General features: G+C 42.2%; 2 protein-coding genes across 2 annotated transcripts; one reads left to right on the forward strand and one right to left on the reverse strand.

Annotated features, from left to right (window-relative positions):
* Window positions 1-8,519: 8,519 nt before the first annotated feature.
* T265_00398 (hypothetical protein) lies at window positions 8,520-27,176 on the reverse strand (the record flags this gene model as incomplete). Its single annotated transcript, XM_009164171.1, has 4 exons — window positions 8,520-8,600; window positions 12,285-12,392; window positions 19,097-19,272; window positions 27,002-27,176. 4 exons carry the CDS (start codon window positions 27,174-27,176, stop codon window positions 8,520-8,522), a joined length of 540 nt encoding a protein of 179 aa, XP_009162435.1.
* T265_00397 (hypothetical protein) lies at window positions 14,623-27,459 on the forward strand (the record flags this gene model as incomplete). The annotated part of the gene is made up of 2 exons (XM_009164170.1): window positions 14,623-14,801; window positions 26,664-27,459. The coding sequence occupies 2 exons, from the start codon at window positions 14,623-14,625 to the stop codon at window positions 27,457-27,459; spliced, it is 975 nt and encodes a 324-aa protein (XP_009162434.1).
* Window positions 27,460-27,895: the final 436 nt, after the last annotated feature.

The raw sequence follows: 27,895 nt of genomic DNA on the forward strand, positions 1-27,895 counted from the left end.
GGCTTGAGTTAGAATTTACACACAACTGGAGTGGAAAATCGACTGTTAATAGGATCCACAGTGGCCCGATTGTTTGAACAGGCTGCGACCTTTCCTGTGATATGGGGGATTAGTCTGTCATTCTGCCATCTCATTTCCCGTTGAACGGTTTGACTGGTCGTCCATGGATTTCCTCACTCACTCAGGGGGCATCATCTACGATGAAATATCCAGAAAAAATTTTTGATATGTGACTTTTGACCGAATGTCAGGGCTATCTTGCATTGCTTAGCCATGTAAGCTGATCGATTGCACGGTTGCCATTCCCAAATGTCACGCATAGTTTGAATTGTCGAGGTGTAGCATCTTCGAGTTGTAGATGGCATTCAGAGAAGACTACTGACAGCTTGTTCGAAATCGGTATTATCAAGTCAGTACGGCCAGGTGGGATACGTAAGTGACATCTTACAACTGTGAGCGGCATTCAGAAACAGAACAACTTACACCGTGTTTATCAGTAGGATCCAAGCGTGCGTCTGTAGTCATCCAAAATGTGTGTAGTACCCTAATATACCTTGAAATTCTGAAATACTGCAATCGTCTGTTCCGTTTCACTGCAGTCACTCGGTTAACTCCCCGAAATCATGCACTTGATTGGTTTGGAGTGACTTGCGTGCCTATCTTCCTGCCACGGAAGAGGACAGGATCTTCGCGAAATACACTCACTTGCAAATCATTTTGGTTTGCACGAGAGACTCAACTAAATCTCTCGTTTATGCTATTCTACAACTGAATATGCTGCACACAGGCCGCCTCATGTTTCAGTTAGAACGATATTCGAGATATCGCAGTATATTTTCATAAAGGAAACTACTCACAAGGTTGCGTTTGACTTGTAAAGATTCTAAGTTAAGGATGGATCATCTATGTATTGTCATAGTAACAGACGCTAGTAGTCCCATATGCGCAATACATGGTGTTTTTGGAAGTAAAGAACAAGGATTTCTTTCCAGCAATAAGTTTGGACAACCGTTAAGAAAATGCCCTCAATAGGGACGGATAGTTCAGAGTCTCTTTGGTGCTAGAGTCCAAATTGTAGAACGCGATTTCATCTTTCATTTATGCTGTACCGTCCAGCGTAATGAACATCCAAGTCAGTGATCAAAAAGTAGCAATGCTTTCACTGCGTTCGGAAAAGTTTGGTAAAAATCGGTCGATTTATTCCTGGGCAACGTTTCGCTTTTCATTCAAAAGCTTCCTCAGGCCAAGTGATCAGATTACGGGGTTGGTCGAGATTTCAAGAAGAAGGAGAACCAATCAGTTAAGTCAAGCTAAATCTCTGTTAGGTGTCGACCGAGGGATTTCGTGTTAGGGTGGATCACCAAGTGTTAGACCGATGGGTCCAGCCTTGGGTCTGGTTCCTCCGGTTCGGTTCACCTGAAGATCCCTCGTGATCGCCGTTTTCATTTTCCGTCTATGTGGATGAGTTAGTGCTACGGTAGTTGTGTAAGGAAGAGGGGTCCCGTGGACTTTGCTCAGGTTAGGATATTCACCCCGCTCCCTATTGGCCTAGCAATGGGTGACCCACACTAACGCAAAATCCCTCGGCCGACACCTAACAGACATTTGGCTTGACTTAACTGATTGGTTCTCCTTCCGCCTTAAATCTCGGCCAAAGCTTTCGCTGCTTGGTAAGTGAAACCTCATACAACCAGCCACCAGGTGAAAAATCACTTTTTATTCCCTTGAAGTGCATGAGGAAGTGTTTCTTGACCGACTTACTTATTTTGGATCAACTAAGGCACAGATTAAAAACGCCTCACTATGTAGGTGAGTTAAGACAGCAAAATTCTCGGACAGTGCTGCATGGAATCCGAGTCAGTATTCGCGCCGATTTGTGACATTGCTGGAACTTTCCCTCACTGTACAACCTACTCTAAAGGTAGTTGCTGATTATTTCCTCAAAAAACTGCCAGCTCTTTACAAAAAATGGCGAATTTATACCGTAAAATAAGTTGTCTCTTGGTGACCTCGGGGCGAGACACAGAACTAACAATTGTGGCTTGTCTTCAGTATTTTGGTCCTCCCAAAGAGGCCATTTCGTACCGGTCTCGCAAATGTAATTGCCGGATTGATGAGCAAAAATTTCGATGATTTCGGACCTAGTATCTTACAACAGGAACCAGCTTTGTATCAGTAATCAGAGAACGTTCGGCTTGCTCGGCACGACAACTGAATTCTGTTTGACAATCGCGAACCAGCATGCCTGATGCTGAATTTGGATCTCTTGGTTTCCAACAGGGCTCGTTCCTAGTAGCGTCCAGTGAGCTTGATAAGTGAACTTATCGTGCATAATTTTGGTTCATGAGTGGTGTGTGTTGCAGTGCACCATGAGATCTACTCCCGGAAGCCTGAACCCAACAGAGGTTGACCTCGTTGGTCCAGCCAACTCCACAAACTGCAGTGAATTGATGAGTTGAACGATTTGATGACAGCGTAGTTGTGTGGCAGTCATTTCGTTTGCACCAACTCCCATCCCCCAATTAGTCTCACAGGAATTCTCTCTCATGGACGGTGGAATACAGACCGACCGAAGTGGTCGAAAAAGCTCCAGTGGATACTGCTCAGCTAACGCAGGGGTGATTAAGGGAACTAACGAAGGGGCTAAATATCACCGAAAAGTAATGAAACGGTATCCACCGTGCCCCCTGTCCCGGTCTAATTTTGCTGGTTTGTTCACACCTAAATAGAAGAACTTGCTTCAAACTTCATTCTCACAGGAGTTCATTCTCGGCCGTTTGAACTCATGTTTTAACTCCGGGTCTCTAACACTTGAGCCACCGGTGCTCCCCAGCTGGAAAGTACATATAGCATTCTTCTGAGGGACATTTTCGGTCAAACCAATGTTTACGGCTCCCAAGTGAATCATTATCCTGTCTTCATGAACGGAACTACTCACAAGGTTGCTGAAGACTCTTCGACAGCCCACGACCTGTTTCGTCCTCCTTGGGGCTCATCAGGTAGGCGCAGTCCCCGAGTTTCCATCAACCTTATGTTCTACTTGAACCCAAATTGGACTGTTTTCGATAAATACACTCATTTGCCTACCTGATGAGCCCCAAGAAGGGCGAAACAGGTCGTGGGCTATCGAAGAGTTTTCAGCAACCTTGTGAGTAGCTTCCCTTATGAAAACATACTGCGATATCTCGAATATCGTGCCAAATGAAACATGAGCGGCCTGTGTGCAGCACATTCAGTTGTAGAATATCATAAACGAGAGATTCAGTTGAGTCTCTCGTGCAAACCAAAATGATTTGCAAGTGAGTGTATTTCGCGAAGATCCTGTCCTCTTCCGTGGCAGGAAGATAGGCGCGCAAGTCACTCCAAACCAATCAAGTGCATGATTTCGGGGAGTTAACCGAGTGACTGCAGTGAAACGGAACAGACGATTGCAGTATTTCAGAATTTCAAGGTATATTAGGGTACTACACACATTTTGGATGACTACAGACGCACGCTTGGATCCTACTGATAAACACGGTGTAAGTTGTTCTGTTTCTGAATGCCGCTCACAGTTGTAAGATGTCACTTACGTATCCCACCTGGCCGTACTGACTTGATAATACCGATTTCGAACAAGCTGTCAGTAGTCTTCTCTGAATGCCATCTACAACTCCAAGATGCTACACCTCGACAATTCAAACTATGCGTGACATTTGGGAATGGCAACCGTGCAATCGATCAGCTTACATGGCTAAGCAATGCAAGATAGCCCTGACATTCGGTCAAAAGTCACATATCAAAAATTTTTTCTGGATATTTCATCGTAGATGATGCCCCCTGAGTGAGTGAGGAAATCCATGGACGACCAGTCAAACCGTTCAACGGGAAATGAGATGGCAGAATGACAGACTAATCCCCCATATCACAGGAAAGGTCGCAGCCTGTTCAAACAATCGGGCCACTGTGGATCCTATTAACAGTCGATTTTCCACTCCAGTTGTGTGTAAATTCTAACTCAAGCCAGTCTATTGTGGAAGTCAACTGCTTATTCATTGAAAATTCACTGGGCGGCCAGCCAACTGTGAAGTTCAAGTGCATAGGCATGACCTTGACAGCTCAGTCGACAGAACGTCCGTCTGATAAGCGGGGGGTAAGCTGCTCGAGTCCAGTTCCACACCTTTCTCCCTACGTATACTCGAACTATCAATCTCAGAAGGATAGAGTACTTTGAGACACACGTGAACCCAACACACTTGCTCGGAAGCTAAGAATATAAGTCGAAGGTAGCTCAGTAAACAGTTCATATATAATTCATATGCATTCTTGTTCTATTTTACTCTGGCCGCTCCATTTGGCTCCGCCGATACAATAACAGTATCCTTTTCGGTATGGCTTAAACACACACTGACTGGGACGAACTTGTTTGGGGAGACTTGTCTGACTAAAGAATGCATATCCAGGCTAAAATGATTATCGTGTGAGCTGAGCACAATTGGATAACCATCGAACCTGAGTCGGTGAAGGCTCCATTTCAGATGCAGGTTGTCAAAGAATGAATACCTAAAAATTTCACCTTGATTGGCTACGATCACATGGTTCTATACAACACCATCTGTAGGGTTTACTGGCCCTTTCTACTGTCCTAGGAATGTACGTAACTTGAAATCGCTGGTGAAAACAGCACCACTTCTCATACTGCTTTAAACAAGATGTGATCCAAGTTTAACTGCCCTGAAATTCAGGTCAGTTTATCAACCAGTTTTTGCAAACACGGGTTCAGTGACTTAAAGGTAAGTTTGGAAGGCACACTTCTGGAAATAGGTTCCATTCGTAGCTGGAGCAATTCGGATTCAACTGGAGCAAAATTCCAAGTGGAGAAGGCAAACACATGATCCTTGCTTAGAAGCGTGAGCAGTCTGATGAGTTATCCTGGTTCCAGGCGAATGAACTGCAGCTTGTGACGTGTTGGGAACGCTCGCAGCTTTCACATCCATGTTCTTTAGTTCATATTGAATGAAATTTGACACTTGAGCGATCGCATACACCCTGATGAGGTCGGCATAATGAGTTAAGACAAATATGCTCCTGCAACGATTGGTCACTTCCACTGTTTTGGGCCCAATTATATTGGATTTGGCCTTTATTGTACACTGCTTCGAGTGGTACCATATTTTCTTCCTCGTGGGGTGGTAAGCGCGCATGCCATCGAGCGTACGGTGTGTTTTCAGGCCTCACACCCATTTGCATCAACAGCCTCAGGTTTTTGCGCCTTTCCCGCTCCTCCGGGCGTCAATCATGCATGCAACGGATGCAGATCGATCGCAGCCATTGAGTTGTTTGTGGTATGCAGCCCAAAGTTGACAAAGCCTGCCTGCTCTCCATTCGCCAAGTGTGCTTTTTTTCTAAATTCTTTGTCAATCTTGTGCACGTGTGTGTACACAAGGCCTGGACGCACACGGTCGAGCGCCGCACAGAGCCATCAAGTTAAGTGGAGGCGGTAGATGGGTGTGTGGGGGCTAAAGAGGGATCGCGATAGTTCAGGGAGTGAACAATCGCCACCTGCACCACCTATACGGAATAAACGGCATCCAAAATACTGAGCGCAGTGCACAGGAGTGGAGAGACGAACTACGTGTCGGTGTGTGTGTGTGTGTGAGTGTGAGGGAGGTATGTTGGTGGCCTGGTGAGGATACTTGAATGAGAACAATTAACAAAACTTATGACCCAAACATTGGACACGGGCACTGTATCAGTCATAATTTCAATTTTGACCGTAAACAAGTGACCGGGTTTAGGGGGTGGATAGGGTTCGCCATGTGGAGGGAAGTGAGAGATACTGTCAACGAGACGTTTACCAGCCTACTTGCCTACTGCGCAGTTGTGATAGATAAGATTGAGATAGAATCCGACAATGGCCAAGGCGAGGCTCCAGGGTTCGCAGCTATCAGACACAGAAGGTAGACAGATGATCCTTGGTACATGTATCTACACGTACCAACTTGCGAGTACTGTTACTGAAACCTCGCAAAGAGAACAAAAGGTGGCTTGTGCTCTTGACACATGTATGCGAATGTTGTCTTCTACCTGGGTAGACGATGAACCTTGTTGTTTTTGTCACTGTTGTTGCTCGGTTCTGTTTGCATGCAAGAGTAAAATGATCCTCGTGGGCTAATTTGGGATAGCACCGCAAACAAAAGGTATTTATCACACAGCTGTTCCTCTGTTTCAAATCATGCTTCATACTTCGTTGTTCAGCCAATGAGCATACTCAGATTCGATCAAAACGTGTAGCGAATATTCATCCGGTGTTTGGGTTCAAACGAATTAGGCCGTGGAACATACCACTCAATCTAAAGGGAAGGTCGCGGGTTCCATTTACCATAGGGACTCATGAGATGCATACTGGTAATGATTGTCAAACTTTCAACGTAGAATAACTAAACTTTCAGGTTGAAATTTCTGTTCAAATTTCAAAATATCCCAATGCTACCATCAGATAACACAATTTGGTGGATAAAATTCGCCGAAAATTATCCGGAAAAAGCCTGCAGTTAACTATGGAACAAACCACTTTGTTTAGTTTTACGTTCAAACCCCATGAGGTGATTTGAGCCACTTTGCTGAATTCAGTTCACGTTAGTGCTTAACTTCGGGGTACATTTCGCTTCGTTTTTCGAAAGCTTGCTTTGGTGGTAAACTATCGTTTTAGGTATCCGAAAATGTGCAATATATACTATAGTTACCTGTAAACCGATTACCACAGGAAAGACCACCGTGGGAGAAAGTGACTGAACCTTACAACACCCAACTTCTTACATCCATTTTGAATTCAAATTACCTCGGACGCTTGCTTGTGTTTTGTTTTCAGCGACCCATTGAATCATTCATTGAGTCTCCTATTTTATTGATGAATCCAATGAGAGGGAGGTCCATAACCCGAGAACCAATGAAGTCGATCAGCTGAATATGAATCGTCCAACTGTTTTGAAGTCACTGGACAAAGTGCGGGACGGGACCTTTCGGAGAGGCTGAACGGATAACTCAGCCTCTCAATTATAATGGCATTGATTATTTATTTATTTATTTATTTATTTATTTATTTATTTATTTATTTATTTATTTATTTATTTATTTATTTATTTATTTATTTATTTATTTATTTATTTATTTATTTATTTATTTATTTATTTATTTATTTATTTATTTATTTATTTATTTATTTATTTATTTATTTATTTATTTATTTATTTATTTATTTATTTATTTATTTATTTATTTATTTATTTATTTATTTATTTATTTATTTATTTATTTATTTATTTATTTATTTATTTATTTATTTATTTATTTATTTATTTATTTATTTATTTATTTATTTATTTATTTATTTATTTATTTATTTATTTATTTATTTATTTATTTATTTATTTATTTATTTATTTATTTATTTATTTATTTATTTATTTATTTATTTATTTATTTATTTATTTATTTATTTATTTATTTATTTATTTATTTATTTATTTATTTATTTATTTATTTATTTATTTATTTATTTATTTATTTATTTATTTATTTATTTATTTATTTATTTATTTATTTATTTATTTATTTATTTATTTATTTATTTATTTATTTATTTATTTATTTATTTATTTATTTATTTATTTATTTATTTATTTATTTATTTATTTATTTATTTATTTATTTATTTATTTATTTATTTATTTATTTATTTATTTATTTATTTATTTATTTATTTATTTATTTATTTATTTATTTATTTATTTATTTATTTATTTATTTATTTATTTATTTATTTATTTATTTATTTATTTATTTATTTATTTATTTATTTATTTATTTATTTATTTATTTATTTATTTATTTATTTATTTATTTATTTATTTATTTATTTATTTATTTATTTATTTATTTATTTATTTATTTATTTATTTATTTATTTATTTATTTATTTATTTATTTATTTATTTATTTATTTATTTATTTATTTATTTATTTATTTATTTATTTATTTATTTATTTATTTATTTATTTATTTATTTATTTATTTATTTATTTATTTATTTATTTATTTATTTATTTATTTATTTATTTATTTATTTATTTATTTATTTATTTATTTATTTATTTATTTATTTATTTATTTATTTATTTATTTATTTATTTATTTATTTTTACGTTACGTTAGCTGAAAACAAATGGCCCTTCCCCAGCCTTAACTACACTCCCAAAGGCATAAAATCCTCAGAAAAACCGCATTCTCTAACTCCGAACGTTAGCTGAAAACAAATGGCCCTTCCCCAGCCTTAACTACACTCCCAAAGGCATAAAATCCTCAGAAAAACCGCATTCTGAGCACTAACTCCGACGAAATATACTCATTTGCGTACCAACTTGGTTTTGACAGGAGAGACTCACCCGGAACCCAGCTGAACCTCTCGTTTATGAAGTTTTTTAGGGGCAGCAATGTGTTGCTCATCAGCAACGACTTGCAAATTCAGATACAGCTAGATCTATCCTTTAGGGAGAAACCAACCAACCAACAACTTTTTGTCCACCACTGTAGACCTCCCAGTTGCGTGCAAATGCAAGAACTAATCAATCAACAAAGAGAGAAGTGATTAGGATGTGATGCACAGTTTCTACCTTGTAAATTCATGTTAACCTAGCAACAAACTGAATGGGCAAAACAACAAATGTCGTTAGGAAAACTGATGTAATATGTATCCAGCCTCTGCGAAAGTAGTGACTGTATTGACCACCACACCCTTAGAAAAACATAAGATGTGGTGAATTAGCTGTCAGGACGAATAATAGACGTCCCAGATTGGAGATAGTAGACGGTACATGTTAGGCAAACGCTTTTACTCCCAGTTCAAAAGGGGCGCGATCCACCTCAATAGGTCGGTTAATGGACATGGACTGTCTTCGACCCTCGTTATTGATCTGATCCCCGCCCTCAGTGAGAACTTCTCACTTTCGGCCAGGGATATGAAAACCTGAAAGGCTATTGATTCTCCACGCTTCTTAAAATTATATGGTCAGTGATTATGCTTCATAAATGAAGCGTGTCGACACCTCTGTACATCCGACTGCGCCACAAAAAGACTCATACATATCCTGTGAGGACTCAAGGGATGGAACGTGTCTCCGTTCTAAAACTGAGGGTAATCCTGGCTAAACAGGACCTATAGCCGACCTCATGTGTGAGGTGATCCATCCTGAAGAACGATTACCTTGTACCTGTTGGTCGAGTATTGGGATGGAAAGGAGCATCACAGTTACCTGACGTTTAGCCACATTCTCATCACAAAAACGAGAACGCCACCCAGGTTTGGGAAAACCAGACGATAGATGGTCATGCCTCAAAATAAGCAAAACAACCAAACTAGTAACTCCTAAAAAGGTGCAGGAAAAATGATGATCCTTAGAATATTCTCCGGGTAGCTTCAGAGACATCAATGTGACCTGATTGTCGTCTAGGAACTACCGAATCAGCCCAACTATCCAGGCGAAAATCAATATAGCACTGATTTCCAAGGTTATCCACTGAAGCCGGTTCATCGGTTCAGCTGACTGAAGCCGAAAGCATTTCTTAATCGGCGTAGCAAAACAACAACAGATCCCTCACTTGCTGCTTTTAAGAAACGATTAGATACTCAAGGCGTACATTGTCATATACATGAGAAGGTTGTCGCAATACCAGAAAGATGTTTCCTCTCTGGCTTTTTTTCTCCCGACCGCTTGTCACAGACTGTTGTGACAGTTGAGTGAGGAATTTAAGTGCAACTGTTGCTTTCTCCCTACTAACTTCTGAGAATATAGAAAGGCCACCTCCAAAAATGGACTATGGGTGTCATTTTCAAGTAAGTATTAGGTGAAATGTTCATTAGAAGAGATCGAACAGTTGGTGGGTTCCACGCGCAACGTTGTTTCCAGGTTACTCACCTGAGGGACAAACCAAACACGGGTTTTAAGGTGTTGTGAATTTCGCTAGTTCATTTGTTTGCTCTACGCGTGACCTATAGGGCTGGGCCCGAAACATGCTGTATTGGGTATCCCGTACCCTAAAAACTCACCTATATTTACCTGGAATTTAACCGTCCCCAACACTAGCTGGATGGAAATCTATCAGCTTGTGTCAGGGCCGTTGAAAATCGTTCCTACTAAGCTGTACGCCCTCCGTCACTTCTGCTCCATTATTGCTTTGTTTTAAACTTAACTTACTTCTCAGTTTGTTCTCACTGAATGTAAAGGTCGGACAAACTGTGGTCGTTCGCATTAGGAACAAATGGAAAATCCTGCATAGTCTGAAAGGCAAACTGCAGTATATTTACGAAGGGGCGCACTACACTGCAACAGGTATCATATTATGCTTGGAATAAATGGCCTTGTCCACGAGACACTATCTCTCCAAGGAGGCAATTTTTATCGATCTGTAGAGGAGATTGACGCTATTTGCCTGCCTTCTTCTTACTATATTAAGAGGTGCAGGAATTTACTCGCACTTCAGCGATGGTTGAACTAGGGAGGAATGGACAGCTTAACACCTGAAATGGCCGAATAAACACAGGTACTATCATAGGGTGAATTATAACAGAAGACACTACTATATAGATGAGGCACTGTGTTCGTTTTTGAAGTACACTAACTACGGAAAGTACAGTAAACCGCTTTTCTTCAGCTACTTCATGAAGGTTTGTTTCTGTATGACTCCAAGTCATACATCTACTGCCAGCTGGTCTTCACAATCGGGATAATGCAGTCTGAAGCTGCGAGTTGCTGGCTACACGAAGTTTCTCTAGTCACATATATATGGAAGACATAATGTTTAGGCCTAGAAGACCTATTCACACCTCTATTTGTTGAAACTCATATTAAGAGTGCTTGGTTGGGCAGGAAGATGGCTAATCTCAATGCGAGAAGGCAGCAGTTTACACCTCTCACTTCATCAGAATCAAGTTGATCGGAATTTGGACTGGTCAGTTGGGGTTGTCTTAACGCCAATCTGATTGGAAACTTTCGAGATACACATTAAATGCAAGTCGTCGGAATTTGTATGGTCTATGGAAACAGATAACTGCAACACATCAGTAATGTAGTCTGATCTTACCCTTTTGTTGTCTTTTCACTGGTGCTCTGATAGCATGTTCCTACAACTACTGAACACCCTTCCTAAGACACCCACCACATGCTGATCAAAGTTCGCTGAGTTGCACCGGACGATGATGGACTCGTTTGGACAGGGCGGTCAAATTTCGCACTCCTGAAGTTGGTTCTCTTTTTATCAGACTGAACTACTAAGCAACCGTAGGATTTACCGATGGGACTTTCTCTGTTTGGCTTCTAGTACAGGAAGACCGAAAAATCACTTCAGCGTTATTTTAATACGATGATTCACAGCATGTCCTTGTGTCACTAACCTAGCGATTGCTCCAACGGGGACTTGCAATCACGAAAATGCTCCGTGGACTAAGGTTGAGCTTGCTGCACATGACAAGAGAAATATTACGCACAGCAGGGAAATGGTATGAACACTTTGGATCGTATCTGTCAGCAAAAAAATCTACCATGATTATCCTTCCGTCCAGATTAAGACCACCTTTCCAGTAGGGCCAACTTCGCCTGGCATTTTTAGGGTCGCGATGACTGAAGACATCATCATTTCACGCAACAGCGCAACGATGTCTCCTTTGACGAAATGTCTGCCAAATTCGGCAAACAAATCAACCACCACCTGATCACTTACCAATGAATGCACCAAAAGCTAAATTGTGACAGAGTTGCTTCCAGGCCAAGGAATCTGGCCGCAAGTGCAATAGAGCACTTTTTTCCTCAGCATACTTGTCATTTCTTTATAAATTGATTTTAGCCGCTCTAACTTGGACTGTGTCGTTGTTATTCTGTCTTCCAAAATCAGCGAGGTGATTGATGTTCTACATTGCTAGCAAGTCGGATACTTTTAAAACTGACTTATGCGTGGATTCAACCTCCAGGCGCAATTGAAAATTCGAATGACTGGGCGCCAGGTCTGGTCGCCGAACGGAAGACCAGCATGCGCCTGTCTCTCATCATCTGTGTGTTATGACCAAGTTCGGATTTACTCGAACGCATGACTGAACAACTCCAGTGAAAATACAAAAACAAAGGCGCCAGTCCAACAGAACCGAACAGAGCATCGTTCCATGTGGTACTGATTACGGCCATGTGGTCAAGCCTTGTCCGTGGCTCGATATTGGTCATTGATTTTTTCACCAATTTTGACCACAACAAAATACCGCACGGGTTTCCGTAGAAGACAGATGGCGCGATCCATGTGGGCCAGGAGTCAAGCGAACGTGTCCATTGGCGAAATTTGGACCCAGACTGAAAAAGATTGCTTTCCTCTAGTATGAAAGGGGAAAACAGATGTGTTCTTGGGGAACACTAATGGTTTGGAAATATGATCGCAGAATTCGGAAATCATCAGGAAGGTCACTGCGTGTTGTCCCATTTCGGATAAACCGAACCAAATGGCGTTCCAGACGCCAACCCTTCTCAATCTTTCTTCGCTGACGGTTCTGTTTGGTCGTGATGAAGAATACTAAGCCTGGTACTACGGAAGACAAAAAGATGGGTGCTTCCTTGAATGGGTACCACTTTCATGCCTAGAAATATATCACGTCCTTAAATCTTCGACAAATACAGAAACTGGTGAAGTACAGAGAAACTTCTGCGTTTCTTACTGCTGGAAGCTGTAGCATTTCTTAACACTAGAAATCCGGTAATATGTATCCAACCTCTTGGTATCCGGTTAATCTGACCTGACCTGGGATAGGTCCTAAAGGCAGCTAGACAAAACGGATCCTTAAAACACGTTAAGAGCTCAGACGAAATATTCGCATATACCTGTCAAATTACCGGGCTATAGAGAGAGTCCTTTTAGTTGCCGCGATGAACGCGGTCCGTTAGTGACTGAAAGTTACAGAGATGCGAGTAGCTGATCAAATTTCAAGACAATACGTATACATATATGTATGTATGTACGTGTATGTATGTATGTATGTATGTATGCATGTATGCATGTATGTATGTATGTATGTATGTATGCATGTATGCATGTATGTATGTATGTATGTATGTATGCATGTATGCATGTATGTATGTATGTATGTATGTATGCATGTATGCATGTATGTATGTATGTATGTATGTATGCATGTATGCATGTATGTATGTATGTATGTATGTATGCATGTATGCATGTATGTATGTATGTATGTATGTATGCATGTATGCATGTATGTATGTATGTATGTATGTATGCATGTATGCATGTATGTATGTATGTATGTATGTATGCATGTATGCATGTATGTATGTATGTATGTATGTATGCATGTATGCATGTATGTATGTATGTATGTATGTATGCATGTATGCATGTATGTATGTATGTATGTATGTATGCATGTATGCATGTATGTATGTATGTATGTATGTATGCATGTATGCATGTATGTATGTATGTATGTATGTATGCATGTATGCATGTATGTATGTATGTATGTATGTATGCATGTATGCATGTATGTATGTATGTATGTATGTATGCATGTATGCATGTATGTATGTATGTATGTATGTATGCATGTATGCATGTATGTATGTATGTATGTATGTATGCATGTATGCATGTATGTATGTATGTATGTATGTATGCATGTATGCATGTATGTATGTATGTATGTATGTATGTATGTATGTATGTATATATGTATATATGCCCAAGTGCTCCAGTTCATCAGACATAAAAAGGATCAGCCCACAGAGCGACTACAAGAAAACCAGTGATTCTTCAAATGGACCTCAGGTAAATATCCAGCCGGGTTGACTGTAAAAATTTCAAATGCCTTACAAATAAAGAGCGATGAATCCGTTTCATCACCAATCGAGGTGACATCATCAGTGCGTAGTTGTGCGTAGCGGTGGGCGTAGTGGTGGGCACAACCACTAACCCACCGCTACGCACAACGACGCACAGATGATGTCACCTCGATTGGTGATGAAACGTATGCAACCAAATTTCCCAGCTCAGCGAACAAGCCAACGACCATCTACGCTACCTGAGCTACCGACATTCTCCTCTATTGAAAGCGATGAATCCATTGATTTGAGAACTAGACACGTATTTCTACCATCAAACCAAAAATGTTGCTTGATCAGCAGAAATAGGTCTTCGAGCACTACTATGCGGTACATTGGTGCACTACAAGGAGATGACGTTTTCTGTAATAACGCACGTCCAAAATACTAATCCGAAGAATGCAGTTAGTCGATCTATCAACAGACACAAGTAAGTAGTACCATACTCCAACAAAGTGCATACAATAATAACATTGCACATTAGTGCGAATGTGTCCAAGGGAAGGCACTTTCTATTTGCATAGCTTTTTTTCAACTCAAGATGAATCAAAAGGCGATCTCAGAGACTTGACTGACCTGTGTCTAGGTTTCCTGTAGTCACGTGCACTCATCCATCTTTGAGACTACCTGCAGAACTGTACCGTATTTTGGATCTCCTCTGATGGTGCGTCAGCACACAAGTCAAACAGCTGAATCCTGAGGTGCGCCGGGATGTCCAAACAACCAAACCAGGTGCTAAACGTATCACAAACGCCCACAGGTCAAACGATGTCGTGGCGCCTGATAACACAAGCCTATTATCGATTACCTGTCATGGTGGGCCACGGCGATATGCAAATGAACCGTCTCTGCAGAGACCATGCTGGCGAATTGGCTGCAATCATTTTTTGGTAAGCCATCCTAAGGCTGATTTCGCTTATTTCATAGCCTACTTCTTTGTGCTAGATGGGGATTCCATCGCATAACGCACCGGCCATGTAATTGACTGGGCTGGAATTCATATTTAAAGCCAGATTCCGTACAAAACTATCGAAACACAAGCAGAGAAAAAGCTACAGTTTTAACCGGATCCCCACGCCCGCGGGAAAATTTGGGACTTTCGCTGGACCAATACAGGATTGGGAAGGATAAATGACCTCGTCTTTTTTTATTGACAATTCGTCCCATAAATAAAGTCAAAGGCCGAGAGGCACTGTACAACTGATTCATTATTTTGGAGTCATCAGTAGTATGCATATCATCAGTTTTCAGGGTTGTTCGAAGCTGCAACTTCCTGAATCGTAATTGAGGACCAAGCCCTTCGACCACGGGCGACTGAGCGACAGCGTAACTAACTTTCACTTAGACACATCCTTTATTCACGGAATTCAGTCTCGTGACCATGTGTAGACTGACTTCTCGACTGACTACTTAGCCGATAAAAGGCTCGCTCGTCGTGTAAATCATTTTTCGTTCTAAGCTACACATAGTTCCTTCATACAAAAGTAAAGGGGGTCAATCACCCTGGTTATTCGTGAGATGCGCAGCGCTGATGGTCCTCAATAAAGACGAAACAGGTGTGCAGCGCTTCTCGGCTTTTGGTATAGGCTGACTTCTGATAGTTGATCAGACTGCTAGTGATCTGCTAACCGGGCAATATAATTAGCCGGCGAAAGTTTCGTCACCAAATACCAACCCAACCATCCAGCAGTCAAGCATTGTGAGGTAGGTGAGCATTCTGTTGAACATTGATGTTATGCCGTCGAGGGTTATGATGATTATGATGATGACACACTCAACCACGCATTGATGAAGCCTCTTCAATGAGTGAACAAATATTTCTTAAGCTAACTGCTAAGTTCGGTTAATACCTGAGCAAATACCGTCAAACGTACACGGGCTCCCAATATTGTGATAGGAAGAAATATTGATTCGGAAACTACCTAGTCCCCTCATACTATGAACAGATTTCGTCTTTGTTTGAGCAAACCACTCAAAGTGTGTGTTCACATTTCTGGGACTTGTGTAATGTACTTGCTCCAATTCGCCCATAGAATTTGATTTTGACACGACCAACAGTGAATGAAATCTGTTTTCGAATAGTTTCAAATAAAACTGCCAGTTTGCCGCGAACCAACCACTACAGCCCACGACAGACAGGTTGAATGTCCAGTTACGAGGTTACACGATACAAAGGCTGACATCAGCTGTTATGACCACTATAATCGGCAGAGTGACAATCGATATTGGTTTGGCAATGGATGCGTCGTTTATTCAAAAGGTCTTCTCTGAGGGACACGTCGAAAACTCATGACCAATGCCCTGAAAGCACGGAGTAACAATGAAAATATGCATGTGCATCGCTCACATACCGAACAACGTTTAGCATTGTAACTGAAACATAAAGCGAATGCAGAAAAGATAACACAACAAACAATGACACGGTATTTTCAAATTCAAATGGACTTTAAGAACTCAGGAGTTTCATAAACAAGGTGAGCATTCTGTTGAACATTGATGTTATGCCGTCGAGGGTTATGATGATTATGATGATGACACACTCAACCACGCATTGATGAAGCCTCTTCAATGAGTGAACAAATATTTCTTAAGCTAACTGCTAAGTTCGGTTAATACCTGAGCAAATACCGTCAAACGTACACGGGCTCCCAATATTGTGATAGGAAGAAATATTGATTCGGAAACTACCTAGTCCCCTCATACTATGAACAGATTTCGTCTTTGTTTGAGCAAACCACTCAAAGTGTGTGTTCACATTTCTGGGACTTGTGTAATGTACTTGCTCCAATTCGCCCATAGAATTTGATTTTGACACGACCAACAGTGAATGAAATCTGTTTTCGAATAGTTTCAAATAAAACTGCCAGTTTGCCGCGAACCAACCACTACAGCCCACGACAGACAGGTTGAATGTCCAGTTACGAGGTTACACGATACAAAGGCTGACATCAGCTGTTATGACCACTATAATCGGCAGAGTGACAATCGATATTCTGGTTTGGCAATGGATGCGTCGTTTATTCAAAAGGTCTTCTCTGAGGGACACGTCGAAAACTCATGACCAATGCCCTGAAAGCACGGAGTAACAATGAAAATATGCATGTGCATCGCTCACATACCGAACAACGTTTAGCATTGTAACTGAAACATAAAGCGAATGCAGAAAAGATAACACAACAAACAATGACACGGTATTTTCAAATTCAAATGGACTTTAAGAACTCAGGAGTTTCATAAACAAAAACTACTCATAAGGTTGCTGAAAACTATTCGACAGCCCACGACTGGTTTCGCCCTTCTTGGGGTTCATCAGGTAAGCGCAGTCTCCGAATTTCCGTCAACCTTATGTTCTACTTGAACTCGAATTGAACTGACTGCGACAAATAAAGTCATTTGCAAATCAGTTTTGTTTTCACGGGGGATTCAAGTGAATCTCTCATTCATGATGTTCTTCAACTGAATGTGGAGCACAATGGCCGCCTCATGTTTTAGTTGGTACGATGTTCCAAGAAGAACGAAACCGGTTGTGGGCTGTCGAAGAGTTTCTAGTAAGCTTGTGAGTTTTGTTCCCATATTACTGTTAGAATATTATGTGTTTACATCTGGTCGCTCAAATTTGACAGTGGTGTGTGAAAAATGCACCTTCGTATCAACAACTTGGTTATCGAGTCATCAGACCTCGTGGGATATAAAAGAACAAATTCATTCAAAATTCGCTGCACCAGCTACTCGTGCGTATCAACTTGTAGGCGGTAACACTGGCTATAGGATAGTTGCATGGAATCTACAGTAATATCAGCTATCCTTCTAAGACCACGCGGTAGGGGAAAATGAGAAGACCAAAGCTCTTGAGCCCGAAGGTCCGGAAATTCACTACGTAATTACCACGACGGTGCTGTTCACGACTGACCTCTGTCCTTCCCTTATTACAAAAATGCCAGTTCACACCAATGCCACCCTAATTCAAACAGCATTTTCCATCCAGAAAGTCAGGTTTGAACGACCCGCCTCTCATTTTTTGTTATACTTTTGAGGATAACATGCCTATCCTTAATGACAGTTGAGGAGATCTCGAGCACTTCGAGTTTTGGTTTGAAGAATTTATGACCAAAAATGATACAATAAAGTTTATGACAGATCATCAAGATTCTCAGCCTGATAACGGAAAAGCTGAGTATTGCATTGGCCCACATTTTGTGACTTCAGCGTCTTTGTATTTGGGAGTTCAGTGTGATTGTCTGTCTATTTTGCTCACAATAACATTGGCTTATCCTATCATTTCGTGTCCCAGCTGGATCCATCACAAGATATCCTTGTTAGAACTCCACGATGACCTAAATGCTCTAGATAAAGAAGCGCTAAGTATCTGCTTGCAAGGCTTCTCAAACTGTTTGCATTTCTTTCAATAAACTGAAAGCTGTAAGTAGTATCTGGGAGAAAATTTAGTGCAGAAGAGAAATTGACCCTTATTATTGCTATTGTGATTTGTCAGTAAGAATGGTGATAACGCGGTACTGAATTGCACATTTCGTTCATAATACCTTTCAACTGAATGTGTTACACAAATACCACCTAATGTTTTAGCTGGGACAATTTTGAAGACGAAGCAATTCCCTAGCTATGGCACTACTTCTCTAAAACTCTTTGACAACAAATTATTCGTTTAGCCCTTCCCGAAGTACAATACATGGAGATAGGTCTCGACGTCTCACCAGTCTTATTTGATATTTGAGTGCCGAATGGGATTCATACGAGGGTCAACCACCACTTGCAGTTTGAGTTATTGACGGAGAATTCAACTGATTCTCTCGTTTATACTATCTTAAGTCAGTCTTATGAACCTTGAAAGCTCATCCGTAAGTTAGGACGCACGCTCAGTCATCTTTGTTTTTGTATGCGAATTAAAAGTACTGGGAAATCGTACAAAGTTGCAGAAAACTGCTTGAGACGTCCGGAGGTCAGAACACTTTTCCACGACTCTCCTCACTATAAAAAGGTTTGTTGACCCACGTTTTTTCAGCGAGCTGGACAATTTGCCTCATCACCAATAAAATTGGCAACATTACCACGTAGTGTGTCAGGATAATACAAAAACCCACCGGCGCTACTGATGATGTCCGTGATCCTACCTGATTGAGGAGCCCTGAGAGTTGGGTCAGTCTGTGGACGCAATCAGTGCAATTACTGGGTTACCTTTCCGGGCACTGGGTAAACTAATCACATCGCTCAAGCGTAAACACGTTTCTCCGTTCAGACTTGACGATTCGGATATGCTCTTGTGGAGTAGTTGTAACACGTTCAGATGTGCGGATTCGAATTCCGTCATACCCGAAGCTTTGCACTGCTGGTGGGCACCAATAACTGAAACTCGGAACCAGTATCTCCAATCTCTTGCATAGACTAACATGAATGAATGGACCAGGTCAGGAGGAAGACCTTTCACACCAGAGCCGTGCGAATGTGAAGTCTACAGATTTTGCAAACATCTGCAAGAAATACAGAAACCTGTCTAGAAATCAGTATTCATGTGTTATGCAGCTGGACACATGCAGTTGATCGATATTCACTTCCATCACAACGATGGACCTGGTGAACTAAAGAGGAAAACCGCACTTTTTAAGGCATTCTTTTTGAAACAAGGTACCATCCAGTACAGTTTACTTCATGTTTACTTCATTCGGAGCATTTAGTTGCAGTTCGCTGAGCAGTTAAACGAACTAAACTTGGTCAAGGATTGAAGGTCTTGATTTCGTGGTTTACACCCAGCTGATGATCGTCATACACAATGAAACCGGTATTGAGCTATCTGTGGCTTTTGATGTCACTTACATCAACCTTGATCATATCTCGATGCACTAATTCCCAACATAAGCACCTTGAATTCTCAGTTCCGTGGCTCGTACTTTGACTGAATACCCGTAACTCTCAAGCCATCTAAGAAGCCAGGACCCTAGTTTTGAGTGTGAGGTATATATATANACTTTTGCCTGGTCTCTCTGGCCGCCTGTCGCATTCGTACTGCCGCCACACGTAAGGCAAAGCCGTCTTGGTGCCTCCACTACCTGATGCACACACAGATGCCACGTAACTATCCCTCGTGTATAAGTTTGACACATCATATACCGCAAACTATGAAAACCAGAGAAATGCCAAGCTATCAACAAACATTATTGTTATTATTATTATTATTATTATTATTATTATTATTATTATTATTATTATTATTATTATTATTATTATTTCAAACCCAGTTTACTCGAATAGACTTTTGATAGCCGTTATGATATGTGGTTTAGGGTGATTAAAGTGTATCCGTTTTTCCTCTACCGTCTCTGTCCCCCCAGTATCGCTTCGACCATTAAGAGCACGCTTTGGAGAAAGGCCAGTCAGAACTTCACTCTTCCTCAGGACAATCTCGGATAGCTCGATCAAAGGAGAAGTGCTGCAGGACGGGAACTTGACAGAGGAAGCTTTAGCCCGATGAACAAACAGGTAAACAGTGACAAGATCAATTCTTGCAACAAGACAGACCGAACATACACTTACAATAGTTCGGATTGAACCACAAAATGAGGCCTTGTGTTAAAATCTTTTTACGCTGGCAGTTGCCCTTCCGTCAACTCTTCTCAATTTAAACGTGTTCCAGATTAAACTGAATGTTATAATGAACTGAGTTGAAGGATTCCAAGATAGAGGTGGACTTGGTCCATTTACTGCAGGCATAGGAATGTCGAATAAGTAAGGAAAATAGAATGTAACTTGTTGAATCAGTGAACCTAATGGTTGGATTTCAGCTTGCTTATAAACAAGTCTGCAGGGAGAGGACACAACGGGCAAACCGCGACACCGGCGAAGCATGCCAACAGAAAGATGGTGCCACATGGAAACCCTCGCTAGGTCCCATGCTTGCAGACTTTTTCATGAACAAGTCCGGAACACGAGCATAAAGTTTGCTAACCATTATTTATTTCCATTTAGTCGTCTGATTGTTCCTTCTGGTATTGGGCAACACAAGCCGTGTATAGCGGTAATACAGCGACACAGGGAGAATGTGACTCTTTTAAATCGTAAGTTTCCTAGATTCTCACGCATAGTTAGATCTTAGAACGTGGTACAGTTATCATGCATTGCAACGTGTGCAAACTACAGAAACACGGTAGCGGGAACACAAGGTGCAACCAGTTACTTTCACCACAGACTGCCACTTTACCAGTAAGCCCAAAAAACAAGACGAAACGCATCTTACACTATCATCACATATTTCTTGACTGTACATCTATCACCAACAACAGATATGATAGATTTGTACAGATTAATTAAAACTGTTTCAAACTTCATGTAAGCAATTGGTGCCTTCGAATCTGGAGCCCATGATCCCCCTTCAGGATAGATTTTTCCCTCTCCTCCCTCCTACATATGTTCAGCTAACTGCTGATTGATCAGCTGGTAGTTGATCTGTTCGCCGAACTTGGTGAACCATCAACCAACAGCAAACTTATCCAAGCACACATTTCGACAAATCGATAACTTAGTACTTTTGAAAGTGCATGCAGTGAATTCCAATTATTTCACCACTCGATGAGTCCATCTACAACATTCATGACTTCTAACAAGAAAAGCGCGGGAAACCTGACCATAAGTTCATGCGAAAAGAGTATGTCAGGTTTATATGCAGTGCACTACTCATAAGGTTGCTGAAAATTCTTCGACAGCCCACGACTGGTTTCGCCCATGTCGGAGCTCATCTGGTAGGCAAAGTCCCCGAGTTAACGTCAACCTTATGTTCTACTTCAAACCGAATTGTACGAAATTAGCAAGATACCGGTCGTCGGCAGCCGCAAAATTTTCAGCAACCTTATGCATGTACTGCGTACCAACTGAAACATGACTTGACCTGGTGTAGTATATTCATTTGCCTGGAAGCATCACGAGTAGGAGATGCAGATGCGTTTCAGATGAATCTCCCACAAAACCAAATTTGATTGTAAATGAGTGTATTTCGCAAAGTATGTCAGGTTGTAGGGGCTGGCCAAAATGACCAATTCCAGACCGGTAAAACAAAGTAGCTTCATATTAGCTTCGCAACTAGTGTTTGTGTGGGGCTGAAAACTGACGCGCTTAACCAATGTACATAACCAAGTTAGATGCACGAAAAAATTCCGTTAGCTTGTTAATGCTCTACTAGAACCCGAAAACTAGTTGTATGAACAAGAAAACGAAGAGCACTAACAATGTCTACTTGTTGAGTAAAATTATTACAACAGGTATATATGCAAACAAGGGGACTTATCGTATTGCAGATTCAGGTTGGTAAATCCTGTTATGAGTCCGGATGCAGGTTTCGTGTTTTCTTCGCTGTTGTAGCAGCCACATGTATTCTTGAAAATCCGTGAGCGAAGTGCCGTAATTCTCAATCGGCTCTGCTCAGAGCTGGGTGACGTGCGAAGCTCCGTTGAGTCGTGTCATGTTGCTGTGCTGGCATCCTATTTGTAGGACGTTTGCGTGCGTGTGGGTATCAGCACATGACTTGTTGCTACCGTATCAAAGGGTTGACAGTCGATATCGGATGAGTCATCCTTGTGTATCATGGTTTGTACGTGTAGGAAAAAAAACGAGATCTTGGGATTAGGGTTTGAACTGTGAGCTGTGTAGTCAAGTCAGTCACGGTTGTGTGGCCTGATTTGTGAGTGCAAGAAAAAAAAGATAGATCTCGTGATCTAGCGAGTGGTGGTGACCTGTACAGTCATGTATGTGGCGAAAGGGTAGCTACAAGCTCACAACCTACATCAGAAGCTCGTACAAGTGAGCTCATCTCCATGTTGACCGTCGTGTGTGTAGTTGCCTTGGTATGCCCATTGGGATCACATGTACCGTGGGGCCTAATCGTTCACAACCAGGAAGATCCATCCGGACCATATTCGAGAAAGTGAGCTGTATTCACATTTTCTCACGCACAAATTACAGCGCAATCCCCTCATCTAATTTCCACTATAATACAGGGCCTCCATACAAGCAAAGCCACCAACAAAACAGTAAGAAACTAAATGAGATGATGCTAAGCGCGCCAACTAACGAATCAAATGGTTCGTCTTACCGATGATGACGTTGGGTAACATGAAGACGATAAATTGCGAAATGGCCAAAATCTAGGATGACGTTGTCTGAGGGTATAGAAACGAGACGGATTGCACTGGACAACAGTTCAATACACGCGTTTGTGTATAAGAATGCACTGTATCCAAAACTGACTGACACTTCAGCCTCTTAGGGGTGCGAACTCAGGCTGTTTTGTGGCATTCCACTTACCAGGGTTGGTTGTCTTCAGAATTACTCCAGACATAACATGTTGGACTGCCAATAGATTGTGACTTCCAACAAACAAAATGGACGGGGCTCCTATCATAACCTCATTATGCATCAGCGTTGTCTTTTGTTTGAAAATTGGCTCTCAGATTTTGGCCGGTTCACACCAAGAGAAGGGCCTCAAACTCCAGTTTTTATCTTACCGGAGCTCATCACTGTTGAACACCTTTGGCCCTTGCCGTGACTATTGGACCCCAATCAGCTGACCTGCGAACCCAACGCTACGCTGCCTACGTGCACTGAATTACTCAGACTGGAACAGACGAACATGTGAGTACATGAACGATGTACTCACAGCGCTTGCCATCAGCACGCATATATGTAGCTGGCAGCAAAGAACAATCAATGTCTTCTCTATTACAAATGGAGAACGTATAAACATTGATCGCGGTTCCAAACTGTTTCATGCTCAATGCAGTTGGGAACCCATAGTGAAACAGCGAACAGTGGATCAGCGAATATACACTCATTTGCAAACGAATTTGGTTCTTTCGAGAGACTCACCTGAAACCCAGCTGAATCTCTCGTTTATGATGTTCTCAGGCAACTGAATGTAGCGACTGAAACATGAGGCGGCCTGGTGCAACACATTCAGTTGCCTGAGAACATCATAAACGAGAGATTCAGCTGGGTTTCAGGTGTCTCTCGAAAAAACCAAATTCGTTTGCAAATGAGTGTATATTCGCTGATTTCGTGCAATTTGGTTTCAAGTAGAACATAAGATTGACGGAAACCCGGGGACTGCGCCTACCTGATGAGCCCCAAGAAGGGCGAAACCGGTCGTGGGCTGTCGATGGATTTTCAGCAACCTTATCAGTAGTACATTACAAATGAACAGTAGATCCTTTGGGTGCTGACCAACTAATTAGCTTACCAGAGATCATTGTTCTGTGGGAGTCCAACGTCAAATAATCCTGTAGTGCATGAATAAACGCCATTGGATCATTCAGACTGCTCTTTCGATGGAGTAATACATTAAAGGTGAGTTTTTCGGCGAGATCATTACACGTTGACGCAAGAAAACTTAGTCAAACATTGTCTTGACAGAAAACACTATTCACTGGGTTTTTCGGAACTCTCCCACAATCTAAGACTCTTCTGCTTGTTCTTGGAACGCATTAGATGGGTACAGCTCCGAAGTTTCCGTCCAACTTAAGTTTCACTTAGGCGCCAGATTGCACTCAGTTGGTCACAGACGTCGCAGATTACACTGGTTCGACGGACACTCGACTAAACCCCAACTGAATATCTCGTTTGTGACATTCCTAAGCTGAATGTTATGCAAAAAGTTTGCCTCTTGTTTCACTCGGTACAATATTCGAGATTTGTGGTAACAAATTCACGGAAAGTTCGGGGGTTGCGTCTACCAGATGAGCATCAGGAAGAGCGAAACCGGTTATGGGCTGTCGACGAACCTTTAGCAGTGTGTGCCGTCAACACGATATGGTTTGTCTTAAGCGCTCGTCCACTTGGTCAATTTCACCAACAGATCCCATAAGTCTGGCAACTGATCTATCCATCATCATCACCATCAGTGATTATAACCGTCACAGTCGATATGCTGAGAAAAAGAAACCAGGAACTAAAGATAGAACATATCAAGTGTCATCGTTCACGTTCATCCAGGAGTGGCAGTAGAGTTTCAGTGGAATATGGAGAGGGAATTTTACGCATTAAAGAAACACCTTGAGCATATGCAGGCCATTGAGCGGGCGACAGAGCCATACCTATTAAAGTTTTCAAACACTGATGTATTCCGTCCCGGGGTGCCCATCCGGAGAAATGGCAATGTCAAGCGCAGCTTAGTTTGCTGGTGATGGTTTTTATACTTCACTGCCAAGTTACTGCTTGATCTTCCCTTGCATGTTTCTATCGTCCTCATGGTTTCGGTCTCCGTGCAGAATCCAGGAGACCGACATGTGCACGTGGTCGAGTCAGTGTAGCTTGTGAAGTATGATCAGCCCATCTATACAGTGCGAGTCATCTTCTCCAGTAACCATTCAACCTACTCAAACATTACTGATCCGATGTCCTCACCAGACTCGGGCAATGCTCCAAAGACACTTGGTTTTTCCTAACGTTCTCGGCTTTTAACGACCAGGTTTCCTACAACAACAGGGAGCTCATCGCGGTACGCTAATCCCGACGCTTGATAGACGAGTTGATTCACGTCTACACCACAGATGATACAGGTTAAAAAAAGTCACCTGGACCTACTGATGCTGATGCATATATGATGTTAAGCTAGACTACCACAACATCAATAGACTCGTTTACAAGCATCAGGTTCGGGTTTGATCACTACCTGCATTGCAGCAGAACTCTACAACTTGGACTAGTGAAGCGAACCACGAACAGTGTTAGAACTTTTTCAAGTGTTGTTTGCATTTTGGCTAGATAACATTCAAGGGGATTCTGTCGATATTCTAACTACTCCTTCTGGTGGGCCACAGCGACAAGAACGGGAGCTCGGAGTCCTTATTCTGATAGCTGAAAGCCATAGGTAGTGGACGAAAAAGGTGGCCGAAATTATCCACCACTAGAGTTCAGCATAAAGATATTTCCAAAACTGTCAGTAGGTCTACGGCCTTATTTTCGGTGTAATTCGTGTATGCCCCAATACTCACTCTTCCTCCCGATCAACACAAACCTTAAGGTTGCGCTACAGCCATCGCCCTGGTTTGCATTCTCGACGGGCAGGAGTGTCGACAGAGCAACGCCGAATTGTCACACTGCTCACACGACGCATTGACTGCCCACTTTGCATCCGTTCTCAGGCCGTTGACTCAACTCCACGGGCTGTATCTCACTCGCAGGTGCAGCGGAAACTGTCCGGTCCACAAGAAGTACGCGGACTATGGTGGAAGCTGCACGCGTTTCACCGTCCGCTGTCTGTCTGGGTAGATGGGTGATGTGCACGCCACGCCACAGTCAGACTGACGTGCCCCCAGGTCCATTGTTTGTCTCACCCTCAAGCCTCACGAATCCGCAGCCACTCCCCGGTTTGCGAGCGTGTGACGCGCCTGTGACCTAGAACTGGCCAATCACTGTCGAGCGCCGCTAAGCGAGTGGAAGATTTTCAACCCGGGTGTGAGAATTCGCTAGCAGACTGCGGACAAACGCACCAGCAGCCGGACGGGTCCGGTTTTGGGGCCATTCGCGTTCAGTTGGATGGTGAATTGACATTACAGGTCCCACAATCGATTTCTTGTGCGAAATGGAGTGCAGTTCGTAGCCCATGAGCTGCTCATTGTATCCCAATCGCAGTGAACTACTCACAGTCTGACAGTCATGGATACACCTCTACCAGCTGGACCAACTCAGGTGCCCTCCGTTTCATGTTTCAACCCTCGAACAGTGGGACCGCCATCCAGTCAAAATGAATTCAGGTTGATGAGCCCCTGTGTCCGAAGCCCTTGTATCACAACTCCGGATCCGGCATCCCTAACGTCCGTGGTGCACCCTTACATGACACAACCCTTTCCGGTGGATTACATGACGGCATTATTCAGTGCTTCGAGGATCATACCGCCTAGGCTCGCGTCACCGGCCACGACACCACGTGCGCCGATGGCTTCTGGTGCATCCCCAAATGTCACTGCATTCAACCCTATGCTGTACTTTGCCGCAGCAACGCAGCTTTTATTACATTCACTCATTCCATCCACTCAGACATATCCACGTTTAGCAGCTCCCGTTTCATCGAACTTAACATTGCCAGATTCACCTTCTCCCAGTGAATTGTCGGATTTTAATCGTTTGAATGCATCCCGAGGTGCACCCACCTCTTCGAACAACATGGGGAGAGCTCGAAGGAAACCACCACCCGAGACCACATCTCCCGTAGAGTCTAGCAACAATCGTAATATGGAACCGGTTTCCTCAACTGGGCAATCAGGCATCCGAGAGAAGAAATACCAATGTACATACCCAGGATGTTCCAAGGCCTACTACAAGCGATCCCACTTGAACGAACACTCACATTTGCATACGGGCTTGAAGCCGCATTTATGCGGCCAGCCTGGTTGTGGGGCCCGCTTCACCCGAGCCGACCAACTCTCCCGACATCGTCGCGCACACACTGGAGAACGCAATTTCTTTTGCAAAGTATGTCAGCGGCGGTTCAAACGTAGTGATCACCTTAAAGTACATCTGTCGCGCAATGTGTGCACACGAACTGTGTGAAACAACACAGAGCATTCGTTTTCTACGGAGTCCTGCCCCAATTACACAAACACCAACGACCAGTTTACCAGAGAACTTATTCGCGCCATGATTCTTTTTCCATTTGAACCTGTGAACTTTGTCCAAGTCCGATTTATTTTCGCCAAAGATGAAATTTGTCAATATAAAGCGGTTCCAATGCATCCGTGGAATTCTTCACGAATTGGGTGAGTGCAGTATATTCCGTATGGTTGGGCGGTCTATATACCACTAATAAGCTGTCTGCGGCTTTCCAGGGGGTGACAGTGAAGTCTCGCATAATTCGCCCCTTGCAAAGAGTAGTATGGAATGGTACACCCACCTGGTTTAGTTATCCTGCATCCTTAGCGTCGTTGGAAGGGGCAGTTATTAAGTTTGGAGGAACGCTTGATTTTGATCGTATAGCGAGCAGGTCCTG

Source organism: Opisthorchis viverrini, assembly GCF_000715545.1.
Source record: "Opisthorchis viverrini unplaced genomic scaffold opera_v5_4, whole genome shotgun sequence".
NCBI lineage: Eukaryota > Metazoa > Platyhelminthes > Trematoda > Opisthorchiida > Opisthorchiidae > Opisthorchis > Opisthorchis viverrini.